General features: G+C 34.6%; 1 protein-coding gene across 1 annotated transcript in view; it reads right to left on the minus strand.

The window, feature by feature from the left end:
• Positions 1 to 22,834, minus strand: part of ANO3 (anoctamin 3) — a 158,030-nt gene that overhangs the window by 105,955 nt on the left and 29,241 nt on the right. The window contains exons 5-9 of the mRNA XM_033205367.1: positions 21,329 to 21,435; positions 18,696 to 18,751; positions 14,099 to 14,220; positions 9,182 to 9,316; positions 3,332 to 3,428 (exon numbers count right to left, since the gene is read on the minus strand). Of these exons, the coding sequence (XP_033061258.1) occupies positions 3,332 to 3,428; positions 9,182 to 9,316; positions 14,099 to 14,220; positions 18,696 to 18,751; positions 21,329 to 21,435 (517 nt within the window). The remainder of the gene's footprint in view (positions 1 to 3,331; positions 3,429 to 9,181; positions 9,317 to 14,098; positions 14,221 to 18,695; positions 18,752 to 21,328; positions 21,436 to 22,834) is intronic.

Consider the following 22,834-nt stretch of genomic DNA (forward strand, 5'->3'; position numbering starts at 1 on the left):
CTGCTTTATCACAAATGTTCTAGATAATCGGATGTACAGTCTTATACACACTCTTTTTCTTTTCAATGAAATTTCTTTAAAAGAACAGCTTCTCTTCTGCTTCTGTTGTAACCTCAAATCAGTATACAGCCTGAGGTTCACACTGGGTATTGAGTAAATGTTTGTTAAACAAGTTTTTCTTTAAAAAAATTACTATGAATAAGACTTAACTTCAAGGGGTTGGGTCATTTTTTAATTATATGAAAAACAGCTTAGGACCTTCTAGCTAATTATTTCACCTTAGATAAGAATTCCTAGCATCATAGGGTTTGACAACGTAGTGTCAGTGCAAATATCACGAAATTACTTAATTGCAAAAATATCCTAATTCCAATTCTTTTAAGTACTAAAATAAAAGTAGTCATGGCAGGAAACATTAATGCACTTAAATATTAATGTTTATCATATGATAGGACCAGTTATTTTCATGCAGACATATCACTGAAATTATAAAGGGGAATAATTACATGTACACACGTCCTTTTCAATATGGAAAATTTGATTTCCTTTTATTTGTCACAAGCAGTAATGGATTCTGTAAGGAACTGAATTGAGAACTCCGTAGATCACGTGTCCACGTGATTTTGCTTCTAGATGATCCTAGATTTGTTGGCTTGTACCTTTGGCAAAAATCTGCTCCCTTATATCTGATTCTACCCATCGAAAAATTATGAGATATTTAAATATGAAAATTTATAGTAAAATAGATTGTTGATTTCCATCCAGTAAGGGAAGAGGAACTCTTATTTTTAAGGTATAAAACAAGTAGCTACATTTTATCTTAGAGGAACAAATAAAAGACATTTCATCCTAGTGGGTTGTATTTCTTACATTCTTCCATGAGGCAATATTCTCCTTTGCAAGCTAACTTTTCCACCTTCCTTATACAAGTTATTAAGGGAATTCTTTGTGAGTCATCCCTGTCCTTAAATGTACCTTTCTCTGTTGAGAAAAGAAGAGATGTCTTTACTGCACGATGACAAAAGCACCCTAGATGTAGTGTTTCCTTGGACGGCTTCCTCACTTTATCACTCTGCCATATGTGGATATTTCTTGTCTTCAGTGTTAAAATAATGCCAGTGTGTGTTATTAGATATGTCCAAGTGACAGAAGAAGTATCTGGATATTTTTGGCATTTCTAGGCTGTTATATTTCTAAAATACATAGGCTAGGAGAGAGACATATGTATATACATCTAATAACTCTTAACACACTTGGTTCTAGCAAAAAGTGATGAGAAAATGCTGCCTCCAAACAAGATAACCATGTTTCTAAGTCCCTATCATCTTTATGGAACATTTAAAAGAATGAAAAACTAAACATTTATTCTGAAATTAAAGTATAAACAAAACAGACTTTAACTTTACTAAGTTATATTCCTGTAGTAAGGACATTGAGTGGCTTTGGATTTTGCACCCAGCCTTGCCAAAATTAATTGTATGGAGATCTCCACTTCTGGAAATGATGGAGTAAGAGGGATTAATTTTATCCCTATGCTGGAAACACCCCCAAAATGCACAAAATGTGTAAAACAACAGATTACAAGATGGTAGACATCAGGCAACAAAGGGCAATGAGAGACAGAAAACAAACAACGTTCACTTTATTACTACTCAGATTACTGCCTTAAAGAGTTCTCAGGGTGTAGAGAAGAACAACTTAGGCAGTACCCAGTGAGCGTGTATGCAAGGAAACCATCTGTTAAGGAAAGTGCCATTTGAGAGACTGGAGTCAGGAATAGTGCCTGTTCCCATCAGCCACTGGGAACCCTCATTATGCACAGTGACTTGGGTAGCATACACAGAAAGAGCTTAGAATTGTTAAAATTCATAAAGATTGACCACACTGAGGCTCGGTGACTACACAGAAAACTGGAATTCTCATATACCATGGGTGGGTATGTAAAAGGTATAAACACATAGGAAAGGTTTTGCTTAGCAGGGTTTTCATATGCTAACCATATACGTACCAAGTGACCTAACCAGTCTACTCCTAGGTATTTACCCAAGAGAAATGATAGCATTTGTCCATACAAGGGCTTGTAGATGAATGTTAATAGAAAACTTGTTTAAAATAGGTAACAATTTGAAACAATCAAAAATTTTGATAATAGGTAAAGAAATAAACGGGATAGATATTATGGAATAATGTTCAGCAATAAAAATGATCTATTGATAAATGCTACATTATAAATGAATCTCAATAAATATGTTGTGTGAAAGAAGTCAGAAGAAAATACATAAATACATGATTCAATTCAGACAAGAATCTAGAAAATACAAATGTATCTATAATGATACAAAGCAGTCGGCTGCTAGAGCACAGGGGAAGGTCGGAGGCAGAGATTAAAAGGGAGTGAAGAAAATGTTGGAGATGATATGTTCATTATCTTGATTATGCTAATGGTTTCAAAGGTGCATGCATATAACAAAATGTATCAATTCATATGCTTTAAATAGGTATATTTCATTACATGTTAATTATACTTCTATAAAACTGTTTTACAAACAAAAATAATAATGTAGAATTCAGTGTTTCTTAAACTTGGAGGAACACTGAAATCACCCAGGAAAATCTGAAATATACCGATATCTATGTTCCAATCCCAAAGGTTCTGATTTAATTGCTCTGGGGTTGACCTGAGCTTCAGGAGTTTTAAAAGCCCTTCAGGTAATTCTAATAGGCAGCAATTTGGGGACTTTTGGAATGTTATTTCATTTTCTCTGTAACAATAGAAGTATTTTAACTTCATAAGTTTTCATGTACCATACAAATTTAGTAAACAGCAATAGAAGTAACTGTTTCCTAAAAAGAATCTAGATATAATTACACGTGGAAGTTTATGTTTATCTACAGTGGCAAAAATCAGTTATAAACACAAAGGCAGACAAAAATGTTCAAATAAAAGTATACTCGCTTTGTAATTACAATAGACTGACATTTTATTCAGTTGTCAATGGCACTTATGATGGTTGAAACTCTTGAGAACAATTAACTTTGGTAAAAAGCTGTTGACTGGAGGACTTCTTACTGCCTGCTTCTCTTGAACACCCTCTTTCTCTTACTACAGATAGGAAGCAACACAGTAAGAGATGCATGTCCTCAAAAGTGTGTGGTTTTAAGAACAACTTACTCAAAATAAGTAGTCACAAATATTAAGACAATCTTTCTGCTAGTTGTAGAAAAATGGGTCTTGCAGAAAATGCTATGCGTAAATAGTTTACTATCCATGTTTGCCTCATTACCATCTCCTCATGCGCTCAGGGAGGAGAATGCGAGGGTCCACACTCACCTTGGCATAGATACAGCTGTCGTTGAGTCTCTGCAGGGAGCAGTTCTTGTCACAGAGAGGGCACATAAAGACTTCAGTGGCTTTACAAATTTCTTGGCTTGAGAAAAAAAAAGAAAAAAAACCCCACAAAAACATAGCATGAAACTGTGACTAGAAATTCACTTAGCCCCTGCAGCAAATCTTGTTGGAAGCAGCAAGGCAGAGAGGAAAAGGAGAAGAAATGGGAATAGTGGGGAGTAGCGGGCACTGTGGTGTGACTCCAACTCAAACACTTCAGAATATTTGTGATGTGAAAGTTTTGATTTGCTTCTTTAATTTTAGAAAACGTTGTCAAGATAATTATAATGATAACTGGCCATATTTTACACTTGTGTGATATCTGGTGAAACTCTGTCTACAATGACACTTTTATACATGATTTCATGGCACTCAGGATAATCTTGTGAGGTATTTACCAATGGAGTTTTAGCCAAACTCACAGGCTTGGAAGTGGCTGAGCTGGAATCAAACCTACTTGGATTTCTCAAGTCTGGTGATTATACAATTTATAACACCCACTGCAGTACGTATTGTTGGTGCAGAATGTTCATCGGAGATTAAAATAATTGCTTTTTTATGTTTGTTTATTGGGGTCTTTTGCAGCGCCTTGACATATACTGTCACAATGACATGCCATAGTTTATATTTTTATAAATATGTTCTCTATTAGAATGTAACTTTATGACACATCTCTTCAGTTTTATGTCCACTGCCTTTAAAACAATTTCAGCATACATTTTACATGACTTTGTGACAGCACTAACACATCAGTAGCCATTTCCGAAAAGCCTCAAAGACTCACAGTTCTCAGCAACTTATTTGCAGGACGCTTTATGCCCTTTCCTCTCATACATGGCCCTTTCCCATTTAGTATCCCCTGAATTAACTGTCTTTAAATCTTCTCTAGAAATGTTGAGAGAAATTTAAAGGCTTTAGAAAATGTGTCTGGATTCAACCCTTAATACAAGTTTAATTAGCAATGTTTACAGCAAGATTTCCTGTTCTTACACATTCGTACTTGAACCAAAAAAAGAGAAAGTGTATGCATTTCAATGTGTATTTCAAGTATGGGAGGTATATAATCTCAAGCCAAAGTGGGGATCCATAGTAAGTAATAATATCACATAGTGACATAATGCTTTACAGTGGGCAAGATGAATTTATGTTTGTCAAATTGTTCGGTCTTCACTCCAATCTCGGGTAACGGCAATTATCTCCAGTAAAAAGAGAAAAACAATGTTCAATTTAAGGAACTTGCTCAAGGTTATAGAGCTAGCCAGAGATACCTCAAGGACCCCAAGCTTAGATTTTCTGATTGTAGATCCAGTTCTCCATCAACTATATCTAAAAGAGAGATACAGTTTGCTTCATAGTTTAAGGGAATTTTCTATCAAGTAATAATTTATTAATGATCACAATGATGAAACGGGTCTTACATATACTATAGCTCTTCTACTTTCACACTCATCATCTTACTACTAATCAGGATGTCTACAGAAAGTAGGAGAAAACAGGTAAAATATACATATTAAAAACCAAAAAGAAAGAGAAGATTATATCTCCTCTTGTGTCAATACCAGTAATTTGTAGGAATAAGAACTATTAACACACTTTGTGAAAAAAAAAATTGAAATGAGCTTTTTAACATAATTCATTGTTTCACAAATGATACAATTTGTCCTGCTTTAGAATCTTATACTAAAAAGCTATTGAAGTGTGTTTATGACATAATCTTTCTCAATTTCCAAATGGGGTCAATCAAAAGCTCAGATTTACTGAAGCACCAAGTCTAGAATTTCAGAATCTTTTTACTGTAGAATCATTACCTTCATTTTCTGAAAGTCACTCAAAGCTCAACTTGATATATGATACACAAAAAACATCACACAACTTTTGACATTTTTTAGTCTAAAATATTTAAGAGTATCACAAGTTTCTTTGACTTTGCTTAACCACTAGAGGAAGGGAGAGTTCCCATCATGAGTGTTTCTTAATTTCTTCTGCAGTACTTGACAATCTAAACAACCACTCAAATTGTGGTTTTCTTTTGTTTTGTATTTATTGCTACATATACACATCAAGTGTGATTCCACAGAAATCATCATTACTACCAATTAAAGATAAAAGTAGTGAGAAATTTTCCATATTGGGGTGGATGTTTGGACCCACTCACTTGAGGGTCCTCATGCTTCCTTATAATCCAGCTAACATGATAAAGAATGGAAGATAAAATATTTGCTTTACGGTACACTTTTTTTGAGAAAAATGTGAAACTAGGTTTAAGGAAAACCAGTAGGGAATTATGGATAAATCATTGCTTTTAAAATCATACATAATCATCAGAGAAATGCAAATCAAAACTACAATAAAAAAATCACCTCACACCTGTTAGGAGTGCTACTATTCCTTAAAAAAAAAAAAAGTAAGTATTGGTGAGAATGTGGGGAAATTGTAATCCTGCACAGTGCTGGTAGAAATCTAAAATGGTCCACTGCCATGAAAAACAGTAGGGAGGTTTCTCAAAAAATCAAAAATAGAACTACCATATGATTCAGCAATCCCACTTCTGGATACATATCCAAAAGAAATGAAATCATGATCTGGAAGAGCTGTCTGCACTCCCACATTTATTTCAGAATTATTAAAAATATCCAAGATATGGAAACAACCCAAATGTTTATTAACTGATGAATGAAGAAAGAAAATGTGGTATATATGTATAATGGAATATTATTTGGTCTTAGAAAAGAAGGAAATCCTGCCATATGTGATAATATGGATAAACCTAGAAGAAATTATGCTAAGTGAATTAAGCCAATCACAGAATAACCAATACTGAATAATTCAACTTATATGAGGCATATAAAATAGTCAAACTTATAAAAAATAGAATTAAATGGTGGTGCCATTGGCTAGGGGAAGGAGGGAATGGAGGGTAAAATGGACAAAAAGTTTCAGCTATATAAGATGAATAAATTCCAGAGAACTTCTGTACGACATTGTGCCTGTGGTCAATAATACTGTCTTGTGCACTTAAAAATGTATTAAGAGGCTAGATCTCACACTGTGTTCTCATCACCAATAAACACTTATTAATAATCAATTGATAATTAAATATAAATAAATTAATAAAACAATTGATGGTATTAATTTATTTCTGTAATTAATTATATATTAATCATAATCATATAGTTGTCGATACTATTGACAATTTTAAAAATCAGAAATAGGTTTGACACTTAGTTGACTACTTACTAGATATAGTCCCTGACCAAGTCACTTTTTTTTAGGGGATCAATTTATTCATCTTATATGGGGATATCTAACTGGGATATTAGATTAAAAATATTTACAATGTACTTTACACATTGCAGGCACTTGATAAATGAAAGAAACTTATTGCTAAGCACAGTGTCAAGAGAGGGCTTGGAAATCCTCTAAGAAGCAAAGACTTTTAAAAATCTGGTCAATATTGAGTACCATATTCATTTCTTGGTGAGTTCTGATGCTGAAAACGCAAGAACAGACCAGACAGTTGGGGCTTCAGGTCTGTTTCCTGGTTCCTGAAAACCAGGGCCTTAAAACCAGGCCACATGTATCTGTGCCTGTTCATTTTCAAATTCCTGTATCTTTTCCCAGGCACAGATATGGCCATATTTCACCATGTAAGACCAGTGTATACATGTAAATATATACACGTATGTATATACAGTCATCTAAAACCTGATTGTTATATACGTCTATAATTAAGTGTAGGGCAATTAAGAAACATGATCTTAATTTAGTTGGACCTAACTGGTAGAGACATAATCAATAGAGCCACATCTGCAGCTTTGGAACATTTTTCTACCCTGCAACAAGCAAAAAAGAGCTTAATAAAATTATACTAACATAAGTCAACACAAAATAAAAGCTTGCTCTCCTTTCCCCACCCACCATGATAACTCCTACAACTCAACCATGTCTGACACTTTGAATGGAAAATTTCAGTCCCCAAATTTTCAGTCAAGATATTCAGTGCTGCTTATCTTGGTTTAGAATAGAAAGTCTGACAGGATCTTAACTATAGTGTGACAGAAGTGGGAGTAATATAATACCATACAGCACTGAAGAAAAGAGTTTGCTAATGCCTTTTAGAACACTCGTTGTACTAAAGGTTAAAGAATAATTATCTCATACAAAAAAAGCCTAATTTACTCCATTGGTATATAAATCAATAGAAACAGCAAATCTATTCCCTTCATTCCTCTTTGTTCATTTTCAGCTTTGTAGTGGTGGAGTTGGGAAGTCTATATCATATGCTAACATTTTGTTAATATGTTCTCCACAGGACCAACTTGAAGAATCATTTTCCATATTTTAAAACTTATTTTAAAATGTTTTTTTTTTTTTTCCAATTCATTGTAACTCTCAACCACAACCTTTCTTCGGAGCCCCAGATGTTACTGATACAACAGAATATGGGGAAATGCCCAAAAGGAGGATGGATGTTTCCAGTGGGCAGAAGTTTGTTCAGGAAGATGCTACCTTGCAGGATGGTAATGAGTTTGCAAAACCCTGAAATTAACCCATGACTAGATGAAATGGGTTTGAGCAGTAGGTGTTTCTTTGTTTTCATGTTATTTAGCTTTTGGCATTCATGAAGAACAACAGGACTTTGAGATATCAAATCAAGCAATTTGGTTATTGAATAGGATTTAATTCTTGGACAATAAAGTTGTTTCATTTTTAAACATAATTGCTGTACATATACATACATATACATATTATATTTGTTAAGGAAAATTCAGGGAAATTAATTTTTATGATCTCATGAAGAATATAACCTTAACATTAACTGTCATGTTCAGTATCTGGTAGCAAGGCCATGGTTAAAAGATGGATCAAAAGAGAAGAACGTGTTGAGCTTTGAAAGAAAGGGGAGAGATATTTTTCAGATTTTGAATTTTACCATACAAAGTTAAAGTTGATAATATTCTTGTGATTGATTAAATAGAAAATGCTGTTAAGATTATTTAATGCTAGGGTGACTCTTGTCCTTGCTGAATAATAATGTACCGTTCCTATTTCCAAATCTCAAGTCACTTCAACTTTAACAGAAGCATCACTATTTTGATATATGTTTGACTTTTGTCAAACCTGATTTCACTACAATCTCCATATCTTAAGTGGATGCTAAATAACATTTATAAATATTTGTTCCTCCAGAGAGTAATAATAAAGTAGAAAATATGTTATGATCTGTCATGTACTCAGGAGAGTAGAGGAGGTTGCTTAGAGCAGAATTTATGTGGTATAATTGTTTTGTTTAGACATCTTTAAGTCTATTAGGTTCCCTCATGTGCAAAAAGAGCTATGCATCTCCAAGGGTGGTAGTGAAGGTTATAGCAAATGAAATAAGGTATTTTGAAGGGCTTTGTAAATTATAAATTGAAATTACAAATTATAGCTATTATAATGATTTGAATGAATATATCGAGAGGGCCTTCTAGACTAACAAATGCTATGCAAATGTAAATCACACAAAACTATCACATTTCTGAATTATGTGGTATATACTGGAAAGAGGAATTTTACGTAAACATTCTTGGAAATTACTCAAGACAGTTTGCATACAAAAGTATTAAAATGACCTTTTGTAATAGTGTTCCCTTCCTACCAAAAAAAAAAAAAAAAAACGCCAAGAAAGAGAAATAGCAAATAAATTGTAGTATCATCAACCATTTGTTTTTTATAGTAAGCATTATTGTTAAACTTTTGCCCACTCAGAAGACAGGCCAAACATTTTTAATAGGTCTCTTAATAGCCTACCTTACTTGACTTTTATTCATTGTAAATAATCCATAGAAGAAAACACACAAACCAACAATTGCTGCAGGAATCAACATTCCAGTATACCATCCCAGCCAAGCAAAGTATAGTCCAATCTTCTCACCAAAGTATAGCCTGCAGGAGAAAGCAAATTCTTAGACTGAGTTAAGGCAACATAAGCAATATTACAACTATTGATGCCACACCTAGTCAGAATTTTAGACGGAAACTTGAGGCTACATTCGGTTCCTCCTCAGCTCCATCTACAGTGTCTAATACTACTGCTTGTTAATTCAATAATGGCAATATTGTTTATTTTTAAACCTTTTCAATACAGGGGCAATTCTGTCACATGTCTTTATGTATATGCCATACTTCTTAACATGGCTCATAAACCTTGCTTTTCTCCATCTTCCTACTAACATCCCTTTTCATTTTTCACATCACAGAGCTGCTCTAAACCATATAGCTTTCATGAAAATTGGGAAAAGGTCTCCCCTCTAGGTGGGTGCTGAGAGCGGGTTAGATTTCCCTCTCCACCTGCACCCTTCACCAGACACCCTTAGGCTAGACACAAGGTGCACCATTATGTCACATCTTCCTCAACAAAGCTCAACTCTGCAGTTTCCATAGCACGCAGGACTTACCCTGGTTAATGCCGTCCCTAAACTTACAAAAATGTATGGCAATTACCGGTCATTCTTCCATTCCTTTTCCTCCCTATACGACTGTAAGCTGCTGAAAGGTAGACCTGTGTGTTGCTTCACTAGTAACCACCACAGGAAGTACTGAAGGACGCTAAGAGAGTTAATGCATTTAATTCCCCTCTAGCTGATGAGTATCATTTAAATTGAAACGGCAGAAAAATAACGCAGTTCTAATAACTACTCAGTTGCTCTTTCTTCACCTAACCCACTGTCGGTATTAAAGGCCTGGTTAAAAATGATAATTTCCTGACTTCTAAAAAAAAAAAAAAAAAAAAAAAAAAAATTTCCTGACTTCTTTACCACTGTTTGGTCTCCATCTTCTAAAGATGGTTACTTAACACACACAGTTTTGTTCCTGCAACAAAGATTGGGCACTTTAAAGTTGGTTTGGGAATATTGCACCGAGCAGTGATTCTTGCTAAGAAGAAAATTCTCTTGTCATATTTCCTTAACAAAGCTTCTCTTTCTGAAAACTATTCTCTTTCTGCTTCATTCTCTGTGTTGTGCCAATTAAATCTTTTGCATATTCTACTGCGTGTAGACCTGGAATAATCATCCATCAAGCATCACTTCTCCGTTTTTTTCATTTTATTTTTCTCTCCTAGGAAACACAGATCAATAGAAAATTTACTTCTTATACAATAATAATATTCTACTTTGAGATGGAGACATATTAACAGGTATTGAAAAAAATTTGTTTGCTTGAACAAGTGTTCCTCTGTGGGGTGGAGCAAAGTTTTTAGCACATGTTACTAACACAGTAGAGGACCTTTATAATTTTGATGATAGAGGATTGCACAGACAAATCAGCGGATATAGACAGCATCATGTATATCAGTATGATATAGATATTTTAAATTACACATTGTTGAAGATTAAGAGAAGCAACAATATTATTTGGTGAAGTATAGTCACCTAAGTAAAAGTAGATTTCAGATCTGTGTCAGGAGAAGAAGGAGCTGGTGCCATGTAAAAAAGGCTGATGAAAAATGTCCTTGCCTTAGAGCACTGGTACTCACAATCTTCTATGATTCCTGTGTTACAAACAGAGCAAGGAGGAAGAGGGAGGAAGTGGGGGTTGCTGTTGGGTAACTACCCATCACACAACCACAGCTCTCTTTTTATCTGTTTTTTTTTTTTTTTTTAATATTCTGCCCTGTGTCATATTTCATTCAATGATATAATTTCACTGCTGAAATAATTTCTATCATAAAATGAAACAATGTGGAAATCTATGCTTTTAGAATTGTTTCCTTTAGTGACATTGTTTTTAAATATAAATGCCTCCAATGCCTATTGTGAAATATTTTTTAAAATTGCCATAAAAGAATTTTGCTACGCAAATTTTATAACTGATGATTTTGAATATGTGCTTTTTGTAGTTTCAAGTATTTTTCATGGAAAAACAGATTGCAACTAAAATAGGACTTAGCTATAAAACGTTTAAATTTATTTTTAAAGTGGGAAAAACCATGGACACATGTCCAGAAATGGTTATTTATATAAAAAAGGAATTGCCTGTATCTGACTTTCCATCCACTACTAAGGAACTACTTTATTCAGCATGAGACAATACAGGCTGTGCCTATGGGTCTCCATTATCCATAACCAAAGATAAAGAAATTCAACTTTGAACACCCTCTTTCTCTCACTACAGATAGGAAGCAACACAGTAAGAGATGCATGTCCTCAAAAGTGTGTGGTTTTAAGAACAACTTACTCAAAATAAGTAGTCACAAATATTAAGACAATCTTTCTGCTAGTTGTAGAAAAATGGGTCTTGCAGAAAATGCTATGCGTAAATAGTTTACTATCCATGTTTGCCCCATTACCATCTAAATTTTAGTAATACAAGTTAAGTTCCTAAGCAGTAAAAACATGTTCAAATGCCCTCTATACTCTTTTATAAACTTTCTCTTGGTGGGCATTACACCACACACTTCTTCCCTTAGCCAATTAAAGACAGAAATATTTTTTTTTAAGAAAAAAAATCCTCCTATGTCAACAACCAAAGAAGTGGTAATAGTGGCTGAATAAACCTATTTACTGAAAATAAAGGCTGCTTGCTGGAATTATCTGAAGAAGCAAGAGTAATTTCTTCTATAGATGAGAACTTATACTTTCTGTTTATTTTTTGTCAACAAAAATTGTATATATTTATTGCATGCATGATATTTTGAAATATGCATATAGTTTTGAATGAAGCTAATTAACATATGCATTATCTCACATATTTATTCTTATTATATAGTAAGAACATTTAAAATGTACTCAGCAATTTTCAACCATAAAATACATTATTATTAAGTATAGTCACCATGTTGTACAATAGATCTCTGGAACTTATTCTTCCTATTTAAATTCATTTTTGTATCCTTTGACCAACTTCTCCCCAATTTCTGCCTCCTCCCCACCCCAGCCTTTGGTAACTACTATTCTATTCTCTGCTTCTATGAGTTCAACTATTTTAGATTCTACACATACATGAGATTATGTAGTATTTGTATTTCAGTGGCTTATAAAGAAAATATGGTATATATGCACAATGAAAAACTACTTAACCTTAAAAAGGAGAAGATCCTGTCATTTGCAACAACATGGATAAGACTGGAGGACATTATCTTAAGTGAAATAAGCTAAGTAAATGTAATTATTGACACTAGAATGCATGCTTGCAAATCCTAACTTCATTTTAATTCCTAATAGACATAGCTTTGTGAACCAGCACATTTCACTGGGTTCATAATATCTAAAATAATTCTCCTATCTGCATAAAATAAAATCTGAGAATTTCTTGTGGTCATCAAACTAAGAAATAAAACATCTTGGTTCTGAATATGCCCAAATACTTAATGTTTGAAATCAAAAGCGTTTGGTGGTGGATGTTTATCCTCTGTATCTCCAGATCTGCATTCTACTTTTTTCCTTTCATTATAGCACTAGGGGGTCTACTGCTATGCACTCTATAAGCTTTGTTCCCTCCCATTTTCTTCTGGCTTCCTGATGGGCTTGTTGACCGACTGAATGTGCTAGCAGGAGATCAGAGGACAATATAAGAGATGGGGTTTATCACCCTGGTTTCCTCTTTCTTGGGCCATGGTTTGGCCATGGCTGCTTTCTTCCTAAGGTCAAATTTTTGGTATAAATTTTGACAGGTTCTGCCAAATGCTTTCTCCCCCTGTCCCTTCAAGATCTAGGTTTGATAGCAACTTCCAGCTGTGCTAGTCCCTGGGAGCTTCCTCATCTGTCACCGTCTCCCTTGACTCTGGCTTATGCTTCTGTATATAGTTCTTTTATTAAATTCTCTACAAGTACCCCTTTCTGTGTTCACCTGTTTTATGCTGGGGGCACTGACTGATTCAGCTGTGATTTATTCTTGATGTTTATACTTCATAAACAGCTTAAAATATTAACATATATAATCATATAAATGGTCCTTTTCTTTCATTCTATAAATATTTATAGTTAACCACAGACTTAAGACCTTGTTAATACAGATTTCATGATTTCCAAAAGTAAAAACAAATTATCCTCCATCAACATAAATGATATAAACCATGAATACGACAATATTTCAAGACTAATTCAAGTTGAAGGCAGTTACTTACTAGAATATGCATCCTGAAGTAGAGTAGATCTTTACTGAACAATAAATATATACAAGCATGTGAAACATGCCTTAGCCATTTTTTTCTTTGCTCTTAGATACACTTTCTGGCTTTCTTTCTTTTTTTTTTTTGATTTGGACATTTTAGTCAGGTTTCACTCTAAATTACTTCTGGTTAAGTTGAGTCAGGAGGCATTACTTCTGGTGAGTTGATCACTCAAAGGTAGAAGGAAGAGATAAGCCAGGACCATTTTCCCTCTCTATGACCCTTCCATGGCTCCACCTTCCCCCTCACTTTCGTCTCTCTACTGGATGCCCTAGCAATGATACATAAGTATTGGGCTCTGATAATATATGTTTATTCCAATTTCTCTCCACCCTTAAGGGGTTAGTAATTTTTTGCTGTTGCTAATCCGTTAGACACCTTGCAAAGCTTGTTTGATTTCTCAGCTCTCCCATCCCCTGTATAACCATTACCTACAGTGAGACACTTTTACTGACAAATCTTATAGTGGTTGCTTTTTTTGTAGACTGCAAATTCCAAGTCTTAGACAATGACAACAAAACAGCATACTTTGCTTTTCATTATTCCACTTGCAGTACCTGATTAAATCCAGAGGCTGATGCTTATACCACATTCCCCAGCGTGCCCAGCGCTCATATAATAGATGTCTGTTATTCTGAGGTCCATGGGTTTTAATGGGCTGGCTACTTTTGTAGGCTCCCTGCAACAGATAAAGTAAGATACATTTGGATCTACTTTTTAGTGAAATTTGAACTGAATGAAAACTGTATTTTCCCTCACAGAATAATTTAACAACTTATTGAAAGCTTCAGAAATGATAAACTTAAGCCCATCGCTGAAATGATGTGATAGATGCCTTTACATATCTTTCATTAAAAATAGTCTGACAGTTATTTAAAAATCTTTTATTAAATTAGTTAAAAAATACAATGGAACCCATTAGCTTAAAGTAAAGCAGATGCTAGGCTTTACTGTTTGGAATTTAAGGTCTTTTAATAAACACAATATCTTCATCATCACTGAGAGAAATTGTGATAATCTTTAGTTCAGAATTTAAGGGCATTATTTTGTTTAAAAAGTGATGCAATCCCAGGAAAGGTTTCTTCTGTTTTTATAAGCTGAGGAAGAGAGTAAGTGTTCATTCAAAATATGTAAGAGGCCTCAGCCACCAGTGCTAGTCAGATTTTTTTTTCTCTCTTTTTTTTATTATAATTTAAGTTCTGGGATACACGTGCAGAACGTGCAGGTTTGTTACATAGGTATACACATGTCATGGTGGTTTGCTGCACCCTTCAACCCATCATCTGCATTAGGTATTTCTCCTAATGCAATCCCTCCCCTAGGTCCCCACTCCCCAACAGGCCCCAGTGTGTGATGTTCCCCTCCCTGTGTCCATCTGTTCTCATCGTTCAATTCCCAGTTATGAGTAAGAACATGGGGTAAACGTTTGGTTTTCTATTCCTGTGTTAGTTTGCTGAGAATGATGGTTACTAGCTTCATCCATGTGCCTGCAAAGGACATGAACTCATCCTTTTTTATGGTTGCATAGTATTCCTTGGTGTATATGTGCCACATTTTCTTTATCGGGTTAATCATTGATGGGCATTTGGGTTGGTTCCAAGTCTTTGCTATTGTGAACCGGGCTGCAAAAACATATGTGTGCATGGATGTCTTTACAGTAGAATGATTTATAACCCTTTAGGTATATACCCAGTAATGGGATGGCTGGGTAAAATGATATTTCTCGTTCTAGATTCTTGAAGGATCACCACACTGTCTTCCACAATGGTTGAACTAATTTACACTCCCACCAACAATGTAAAGGCATTTCTGTTTCTCCACATCCTCTCCAGCATCTGTTGTTTCCTGGCTTTTTAATGATCACCATTCTAACCGCCACGAGATGGTACCTCACTGTGGTTTTGATTTGCATTTCTCTAACGACCTGTGATGATGAGTTTTTTTTCATGTTTTTTGGCCCCATAAATGTCTTCTTTTGTGAAGTGTCTGTTCGTATCTTTTGCTCACTTTTTGATAGAGTTTTTTTTTTTTCCTTATAAATTTGTTTAAGTTCCTTGTAGATTCTGGATATTAGCCCATATGGATAGATTGCAAAAATTTTCACTCATTCTGTAGGTTGCCTGTTCACTCTGATGATAGTTTCTTTTGCTGTGCAGAAGCTCTTTAGTTCCATTAGATACCATTTTTCAATTTTGGCTTTTGTGACCATGTTTCATCAATACCTAGTTTACTGAGAGTTGTTAGCATCATGGGGTGTTGAATTTTATCGAAGGACTTTTCTGCATCTATTGAGTTAATCATGTGGTTTTTGTCATTGGTTCTGTTTATATGATGGATTACATTTATTGATTTGCATATGTTGAACCAGCCTTGCAACCCAGGAATGAAGCCGGCTAGTCAGATTTTTAAAGTGGCAGTATCTGTAAAAATTATTTCAGATAAGATATTCCAAAAATTGAAAGTTTTTTTTTCAATTATTTATATCCTCTTTCAAAAATCTGTCATATGTGTCGCAATTTTGGAACTGCAGATTATATAATATGCCTTATAGAGAAGAGTGTTCCCTAAAGGATGAATTTCTCTGCTTTTATTATCTAAAAAGAGGACAATATATGTGGTGACTATATATTTTCTGAACTAAAATGTGAGATACAAGATATGATAGTCTTTCTCCTCACTCCAATGTATGGCTCTAGCTTTATGAAAGTTTGACAAAAATTTAAAGCAAGTGGAGTTATGCCTCAGTTTTCTCACCTAGATGATAGAAGTAATAATAATATTACCCAGTATACAGGGGTTTTACAAGAGTCAACTTAGTACCTATAAAGTGCCTGGCACATGGAAAGTATACAATTAATGTGAGTTATTTTATGCATTTGATATATTGTGACTCTTGAAAAGTGCAAAACTCATTAGAATATTCCTTGACAACCAGGACGGTGAGCTCCTATAAGGAAAGAAGACACCTTGAGTCACGGCTCACAGGTGCCTCAAGGTTGCCATGAGAGACATGTGGATGCCACTCCTGGCTCCCTAATGAAATAGATACATTACTTTGGGAAGAAATGAAGTACCATTTAAGTGCAGGCCCCAAATTGTCTTCCCTAAGCTAGTTCAAGGTGTTTAAAGCCCAAAAATCAAAAGGCTTTTTGGGTTTCAGATGCTATACTTTAGAATATTTAGGGTATCTTTTTCTTAACTCTGCTCTATAACCTCAATCAGCTACCTCATTCTGGCTTGATAGTGACATGCAGTGGGCTGCAAGAGAAAACTGACCAAAGTGATTACTCTTGCTCACTCATGTACTTTCACACCTTTCTGAAGTATTATGTACACTCAGTGGTCTCTGCCATCCCCATGATTGGCCCCCTCTGACCTACACACATTTTCTCTCTTTCCACTATTCATCATTCATAGGATCATAAATTCTATCAATATCTTGGACGAATTCTTGTGTGTGTGTATTTCTCTCGTTCCCTTTATTTTGCCTTTTCATAGTAAACTCCACAAGACATTTTTTCTTCTTCCCTCTAGCCACTGTCCTTTTTGTAAGTAAAAAAACAAACCTCAACTACAGGTAAAAATAAGAGATTGGCACTTGTCTCCTGCATTAAGGAAAAAGAAAAAGGAAGCCTAGAATTGTGAACTATCCTTAATCGAATTACAGTCAATGCCATTGACTCCATTTTCCTCCTAATAAGCCTTATTTTCCTTACCTCAAGTAGCAGCATTTAAAATCAACAGAAAATTCCTGAGCCCATTTTATTGACCTTCTAATTTACTTTCTTGTATTTCAACAACATTGTTTTCCATTCTTTTCATGTATTTATTCCATATATTAATATTTCATCCAAATTACAAACACAAGTGGTATGATAATTACTTATAACTTATTTATAAAAGTCTCAAATTTCACATAAAAAAAACTGTCAAATGAACTTTCAGAATGCAGCCTAATTATGTAGAGAAAATTACCTAAATAGAGAAAAAAATTAAACCTTCTTTGCTAGAGGTTCTCCTTGGGAACCTCTTAAACTTGCCATTCTGAACACTTTACCGTTTATTATGTGCTATTTGATACAGTGTTTAATTTCTCTGAGCTTTGTTTCTTCAGTTGTAAAATAAGAATAATAAAATTTACCCCTCCAGGGTTATGTTCAGAATAATGGGAAAATACATGCACAAGGCCTGGCACATTAAATACACAAACATATTTCCTGTTACTATTTCTATTCTTACTATAAGTATGTATCCCATAACGAATACAAAGGCACAGTTTTGGAGATTGGCTTCTAGTGCTCAAAACTGTGCCTTTGATATCTAACCTTTCTGTACCTCAATTACCTATATAAAAAACAGAGTTAATATTATTGTATATCTCAAAGGGTTGTTGCAAGGATTAAATGAGACAATCCGTATGAAACATTTACGTCACTGCCAATAGCAAGTACTCAATACATTTTATCTACTATCGGTCATACCAGACTGCAAATTCCTCAGCCTTGTATTATGTACTGAAGTCCTCAGTCATAAATTTATAAATAGAAATGTGATAGCCTTTGAAAGTTCAGAAGTGAAACCTGTAAAGACCCCACTCTTACCTTAAAACATGAAATTGCCTTAAAAAAAGAGGTCAGGAAATAAAAGTTAGCTCAAATATCATTTACAGTGGACAGGGCCCACTGCAGCTTAGAGCAGGCATTTCTATTTAAAACTTGTAGGGAGGTAATAATATGGCAAATAATTGAGTAGGCAATTGGCTATAGGTTTTTGTGGTGGGACTTTAGATTTCCAAGTATCCCAAAGTAGTAGGCACAAACCAGGAAACTTCTCAATTTGGAATAGTGCAGATCTCAAGTCAGATTAAGCTTGGAACTCTATACTGGAGCAGAAGGCAGCAGCTATAGCGTCCAGGAGTGTTTCCGCTAAGGCTGGGATTCCCAGTATGGGGCAAATTGCAGACAGGCTTTGAGGCAGAGGAGCCAGTGTACAGTCGCAAAATTACAACTGGGAGACAGAAGGCCCATGGCTACCTGCAGACTGAATCCTCCAATCCTCCTGGGAGTGGACAGCTAGATTCAAATGAAAACAACAGGACCAAGCATGGAGCATGAAAACCTTGTTTATAAAGTGGAAACTGTATTTCAAGATTACCTCATGTGGTGGAAACGCTGCTATATATGAGCCATTGTTTATAAGTTTACGAATACCTGCAAAGAGAAGAAAAGGACAGTTCTTGAGTTAGTTTCAATGAAACATTTCCTCTGAAGCAACACAAATACACGGGGAACAATGAATTAATTAAAAAATTTAAGATAACCCAAATGACTTCCATAGCCACATCACCTATGAAGACAGTGCTATTGTGAAAGAAACTGATACTGCGTCTAGTTATGTCCTTATGATATTAGTAAATGAAGATTTGCAAGTTGTCACATGGTTTTACTTTACCATATCATAAAATATTGGGCATTTAACCCACTTATTTAGGATCATGTGACGCAGAAGCAACTTTTTGTTTTTCTCCAAATAACAAAGTTTGGTCAAGAAAGAAGACAAATTCTATATCCCACCCCATCCTTGTCCCCTACCAAAACAAAACAAAATAAAACAAAAGATCTCAAAATGATATTGGTATTGAGAAATATTTAATTGTATAATTCCAAACCAAAAAGACATAAATAGCAATATGAGACACTTATTAAAATCTCCTCCCTCTCAATGAGGGTAGAGCGACATGGACACTCTCATATACTCCTGGTAAGAACAGATACTGAGTGAGCAACTATTGTTGCAATATTATTTATATCAGTAAAGAATTAGAAATAATTACATATCCAAAACTGATAAATCATTTAATTTTTATAGTACAATCAATCATAATAGGTACTTAGTAAATAATAGTGACTTGATGAATTTTATTATGGAATATTGTACAGCTATTTATAATAATGTTTTCAAAGAGTAATTAAGGGCTTGAGAAAATATTCATAATGGTAATTTTTTTAAAACCTGAAAATTATAAATGTTAAAACATCTAATTTATTTTTTTATTTTAAAACATCTAATGTGTATATATATATACACACATATATATACACATATATACACACACATAAATATATACACATATATATAAACTTAAAAATGTATAAGTGAGAATTGTAGTTAGGAATAATGTTAATTATTCTGTATTTACTACAAAGGGAATGATGTCCTTATAATTATTTATAATTTCCTAATTATTTCAAAAGACTGCAAAAGAATATAGTACTAACATTTAGACACATTTTCAATTTATATTCTGGATTTCATTATTTTTAGTTCCTTTTTTTTTTTCTTTTTTGAGACAGGGTCTTACTCTGTCACCCAGGCTGGAGTGCAATGGTGTGATCTCGGCTCACTGCAATCTCCATCTCCCGGGTTCAAGTGATTCTCTGGCCTCAGCCTTCCTAGTAGCTGGAATTATAGTCACCTACCATTGCGCCTGGCTAATTTTTGTATTTTTAGTAAAGACGAGGTTTCACCATATTGGCCAGGCTGGTCTTGAACTCCTGACCTCAGGTGATCCACCCATCTCGGCCTCCCAAAGTGCTGGGATTATAGGCTTGAGCCACGGTACACAGCCTATTTTTAGTTCCTTAAAAATTACTTACTAAATTTATTTCTTTATTTTTGGTGAAGTTTAGGCATGTGAGTTAACTGTTTTGAATGCTCAGTAATAAATACATTATTAATCAGAAGAACAACAGAGTCTGACAGTTTTTCTTTAAAAAGTAGCTGTCTTGAAACATAGTATATTTTACTTACATAGCACTCAATTTTAATAAAATGAGTAGAGACTGATACAAGTTTTTGCTAGCTGTCAACTTTTTATTTTCAAGGCTTTTAAGATGTGACTAACATTTGATCCTTTCAAGCATCTTTTATTTGTCACCTTTATAATTAAAACTATATCTTGTTTGTTACCTGTTGCTTTCTGCTCAGCTCTATGTAAATTTTGCAATTTTATTTACTTTTTCTAAGTGAAACGTTCTCAAGTTTCTTTTGTATTATACATGTTGTAGCATACTGCTGAACATTTAAACAACAAAGAAATTTCGAAAATTAAAATTAGCTATTATTTCACCTTCCAGAGGTAACCTCTAAAACGTTTCTTACATATTCTTCTAGGGTTTTTGTCTTTTTATGTACATGGGTTTAAGAAATGAAATTACATGAGATGTATAGTTTGTGGATATCTTTTGCAGTTCATAAATAACGAACTCATAACCAATTTACAATCTCCTTGACTATAGGGCTTATGTCATGTACTTTTATAACAGATGCTTGAAATTTTTATGTTAAAATAAGAGTAAATAAATGTCACATAACTTTTAATGAATGTATTACATGGACACAATCTAACTTATTTTTCAGTCCCTAAGCATGGACATGTGGGTATTTCCTGATAATTCTATTACAAAGAAGCCTATGATGAACAAATTTCTGTATATGCTGTCATTCAAAAGTCTGATTATTTGAGGGGTATAACTTTCAAGAAATAATATTTCTGTTTCAAAGTGTTTGCACATTTCACATTTTGATATCTATGACCAAACACCCTCAAAAAAGTTTGTTTGTTTTATTAAAAGGCTGAAAATTTGAAAGTATATACGGTTTGTGTTCAATATGTTATACACATCTATTTAATGAATTAAAGCAAAGTTTCAGTTGTTAAAAAAATAGTAATTCTGGATATAAATAGTAACAGTAAGTTCCAATCTGTTATTATTTAATGTTCTTACCCACTTTTGATATTCCATTTTCATATTTGGTGCGCTCCAGCATGTGATAGACTATTCTGCTTCGAGTAGCATTGCTGAAGAAGGTGTCTTTATTATTTATTATGAAGCTGTTAAGATGAGGGGATTTGTTTTAATATTCAAAGCAGAACACAGAATCCAGTAATAGTTACAAGTTCCATTTAAGCTAATGCATGTGAAGCACAGTAAATCAGAAGGGAAATCATCCTCTTTAAAAAAAAAGGGACAGAGAAAAAGAATTCACTCATAAATAATACAAGGCATTATCAAATATTCACTTTGTTATCTTCTTTCAGTTTATAAGGGATTCTAGGTGCTCCTATTTCTTATTTCACATGGAACAAGGACAGAATAGATGGCCCATTGGCTTCCATACATTTTATACTACCTTAAGCAATATATTTTCAAATAGAACACATCAAAAATTGATGTTATCCCCCACACCACGCTTTCTAATGCAGCTTATCTCGTTTTCAGAGCCTTAACAATGGACAATCATCCTACCTTTCCCTTGATGCTTTTTTATTGTCCCCATGGGAAGAGTAGCAATGAAGAACCATTTGAGAGCCAATGATGTAAGAGCAAAAGCATGAGCTCAAGAGGAATGGAAGGGTCTGTTTCAGTATTTACTTTATAGTATGCTGGGAACCTCGAAAAAATTGAAGTGTCCTGGGTCTTGCTCAACTTCTGATACTGTCTGTTTCTAGTTTATCTATGCGAGTGATAAATCACCACTGTGTCAAGCACGCAGTACTGAATTAGTAGGTCTTCTGTGCTAGTTCCTTCATCTACACTCTTCATATTCAAACAGATGGCAAACTGTGTAACTTTTCTGACTAAACTGTCTCTCTCCAGCTTTTGTTCTGGGTTTCATTGCCTCTTGCCTAGAACATGAGTAGAACATCCTCCTAACTTGCCATGCATTTTTCCACCTGACTTTTAATGCACAGCTCTGATTTTTAGAACACTCCCTTACTTTTAGTGTGCCAACAGCTTTTCTCTACAAGCATCATTAAATTTCTTATTTTCCTCCAAGGCTCTCAGTACTTGCATTCCAACCTACTCTTCAGCTTTATGTCTTCAGTTTTATATGTCTAACAGCTCTGCCTTCTTTTACCCAATCCTCTGTCAATTTGCATAATATTTAGGTTAGTGCAAATGTAATTGCAGTTTTTGTCATTAAAAGTAATGTTGGGAGGGCGCGCCCAAGATGGCTGAATAGGAACAGCTCCAGCCTCCAGCTCCCAGCGTAAGCGACACAGACGGGTGATTTCCGCATTTTCAACTGAGGTACTGAGTTCACCTCACTGGGGTGTGTCGGACAGTTGGCTCTGGTGCGCGGGTACAGCCCGACCAGCGAGAGCTGAAGCAGGGCGAGGCATCGCCTCAACTGGGAAGCGTGAGGGGGAAGGGAATTCTTTTTCCTAGCCAAAGGAAAGTGAGACACACAACACCTGGAAAATCGGGTAACTCCCACCCTAATACTGT

Source organism: Trachypithecus francoisi, unplaced genomic scaffold (genome assembly GCF_009764315.1).
Source record: "Trachypithecus francoisi isolate TF-2019V2 unplaced genomic scaffold, Tfra_2.0 Lachesis_group8, whole genome shotgun sequence".
Taxonomy (NCBI): Eukaryota; Metazoa; Chordata; class Mammalia; order Primates; family Cercopithecidae; genus Trachypithecus; species Trachypithecus francoisi.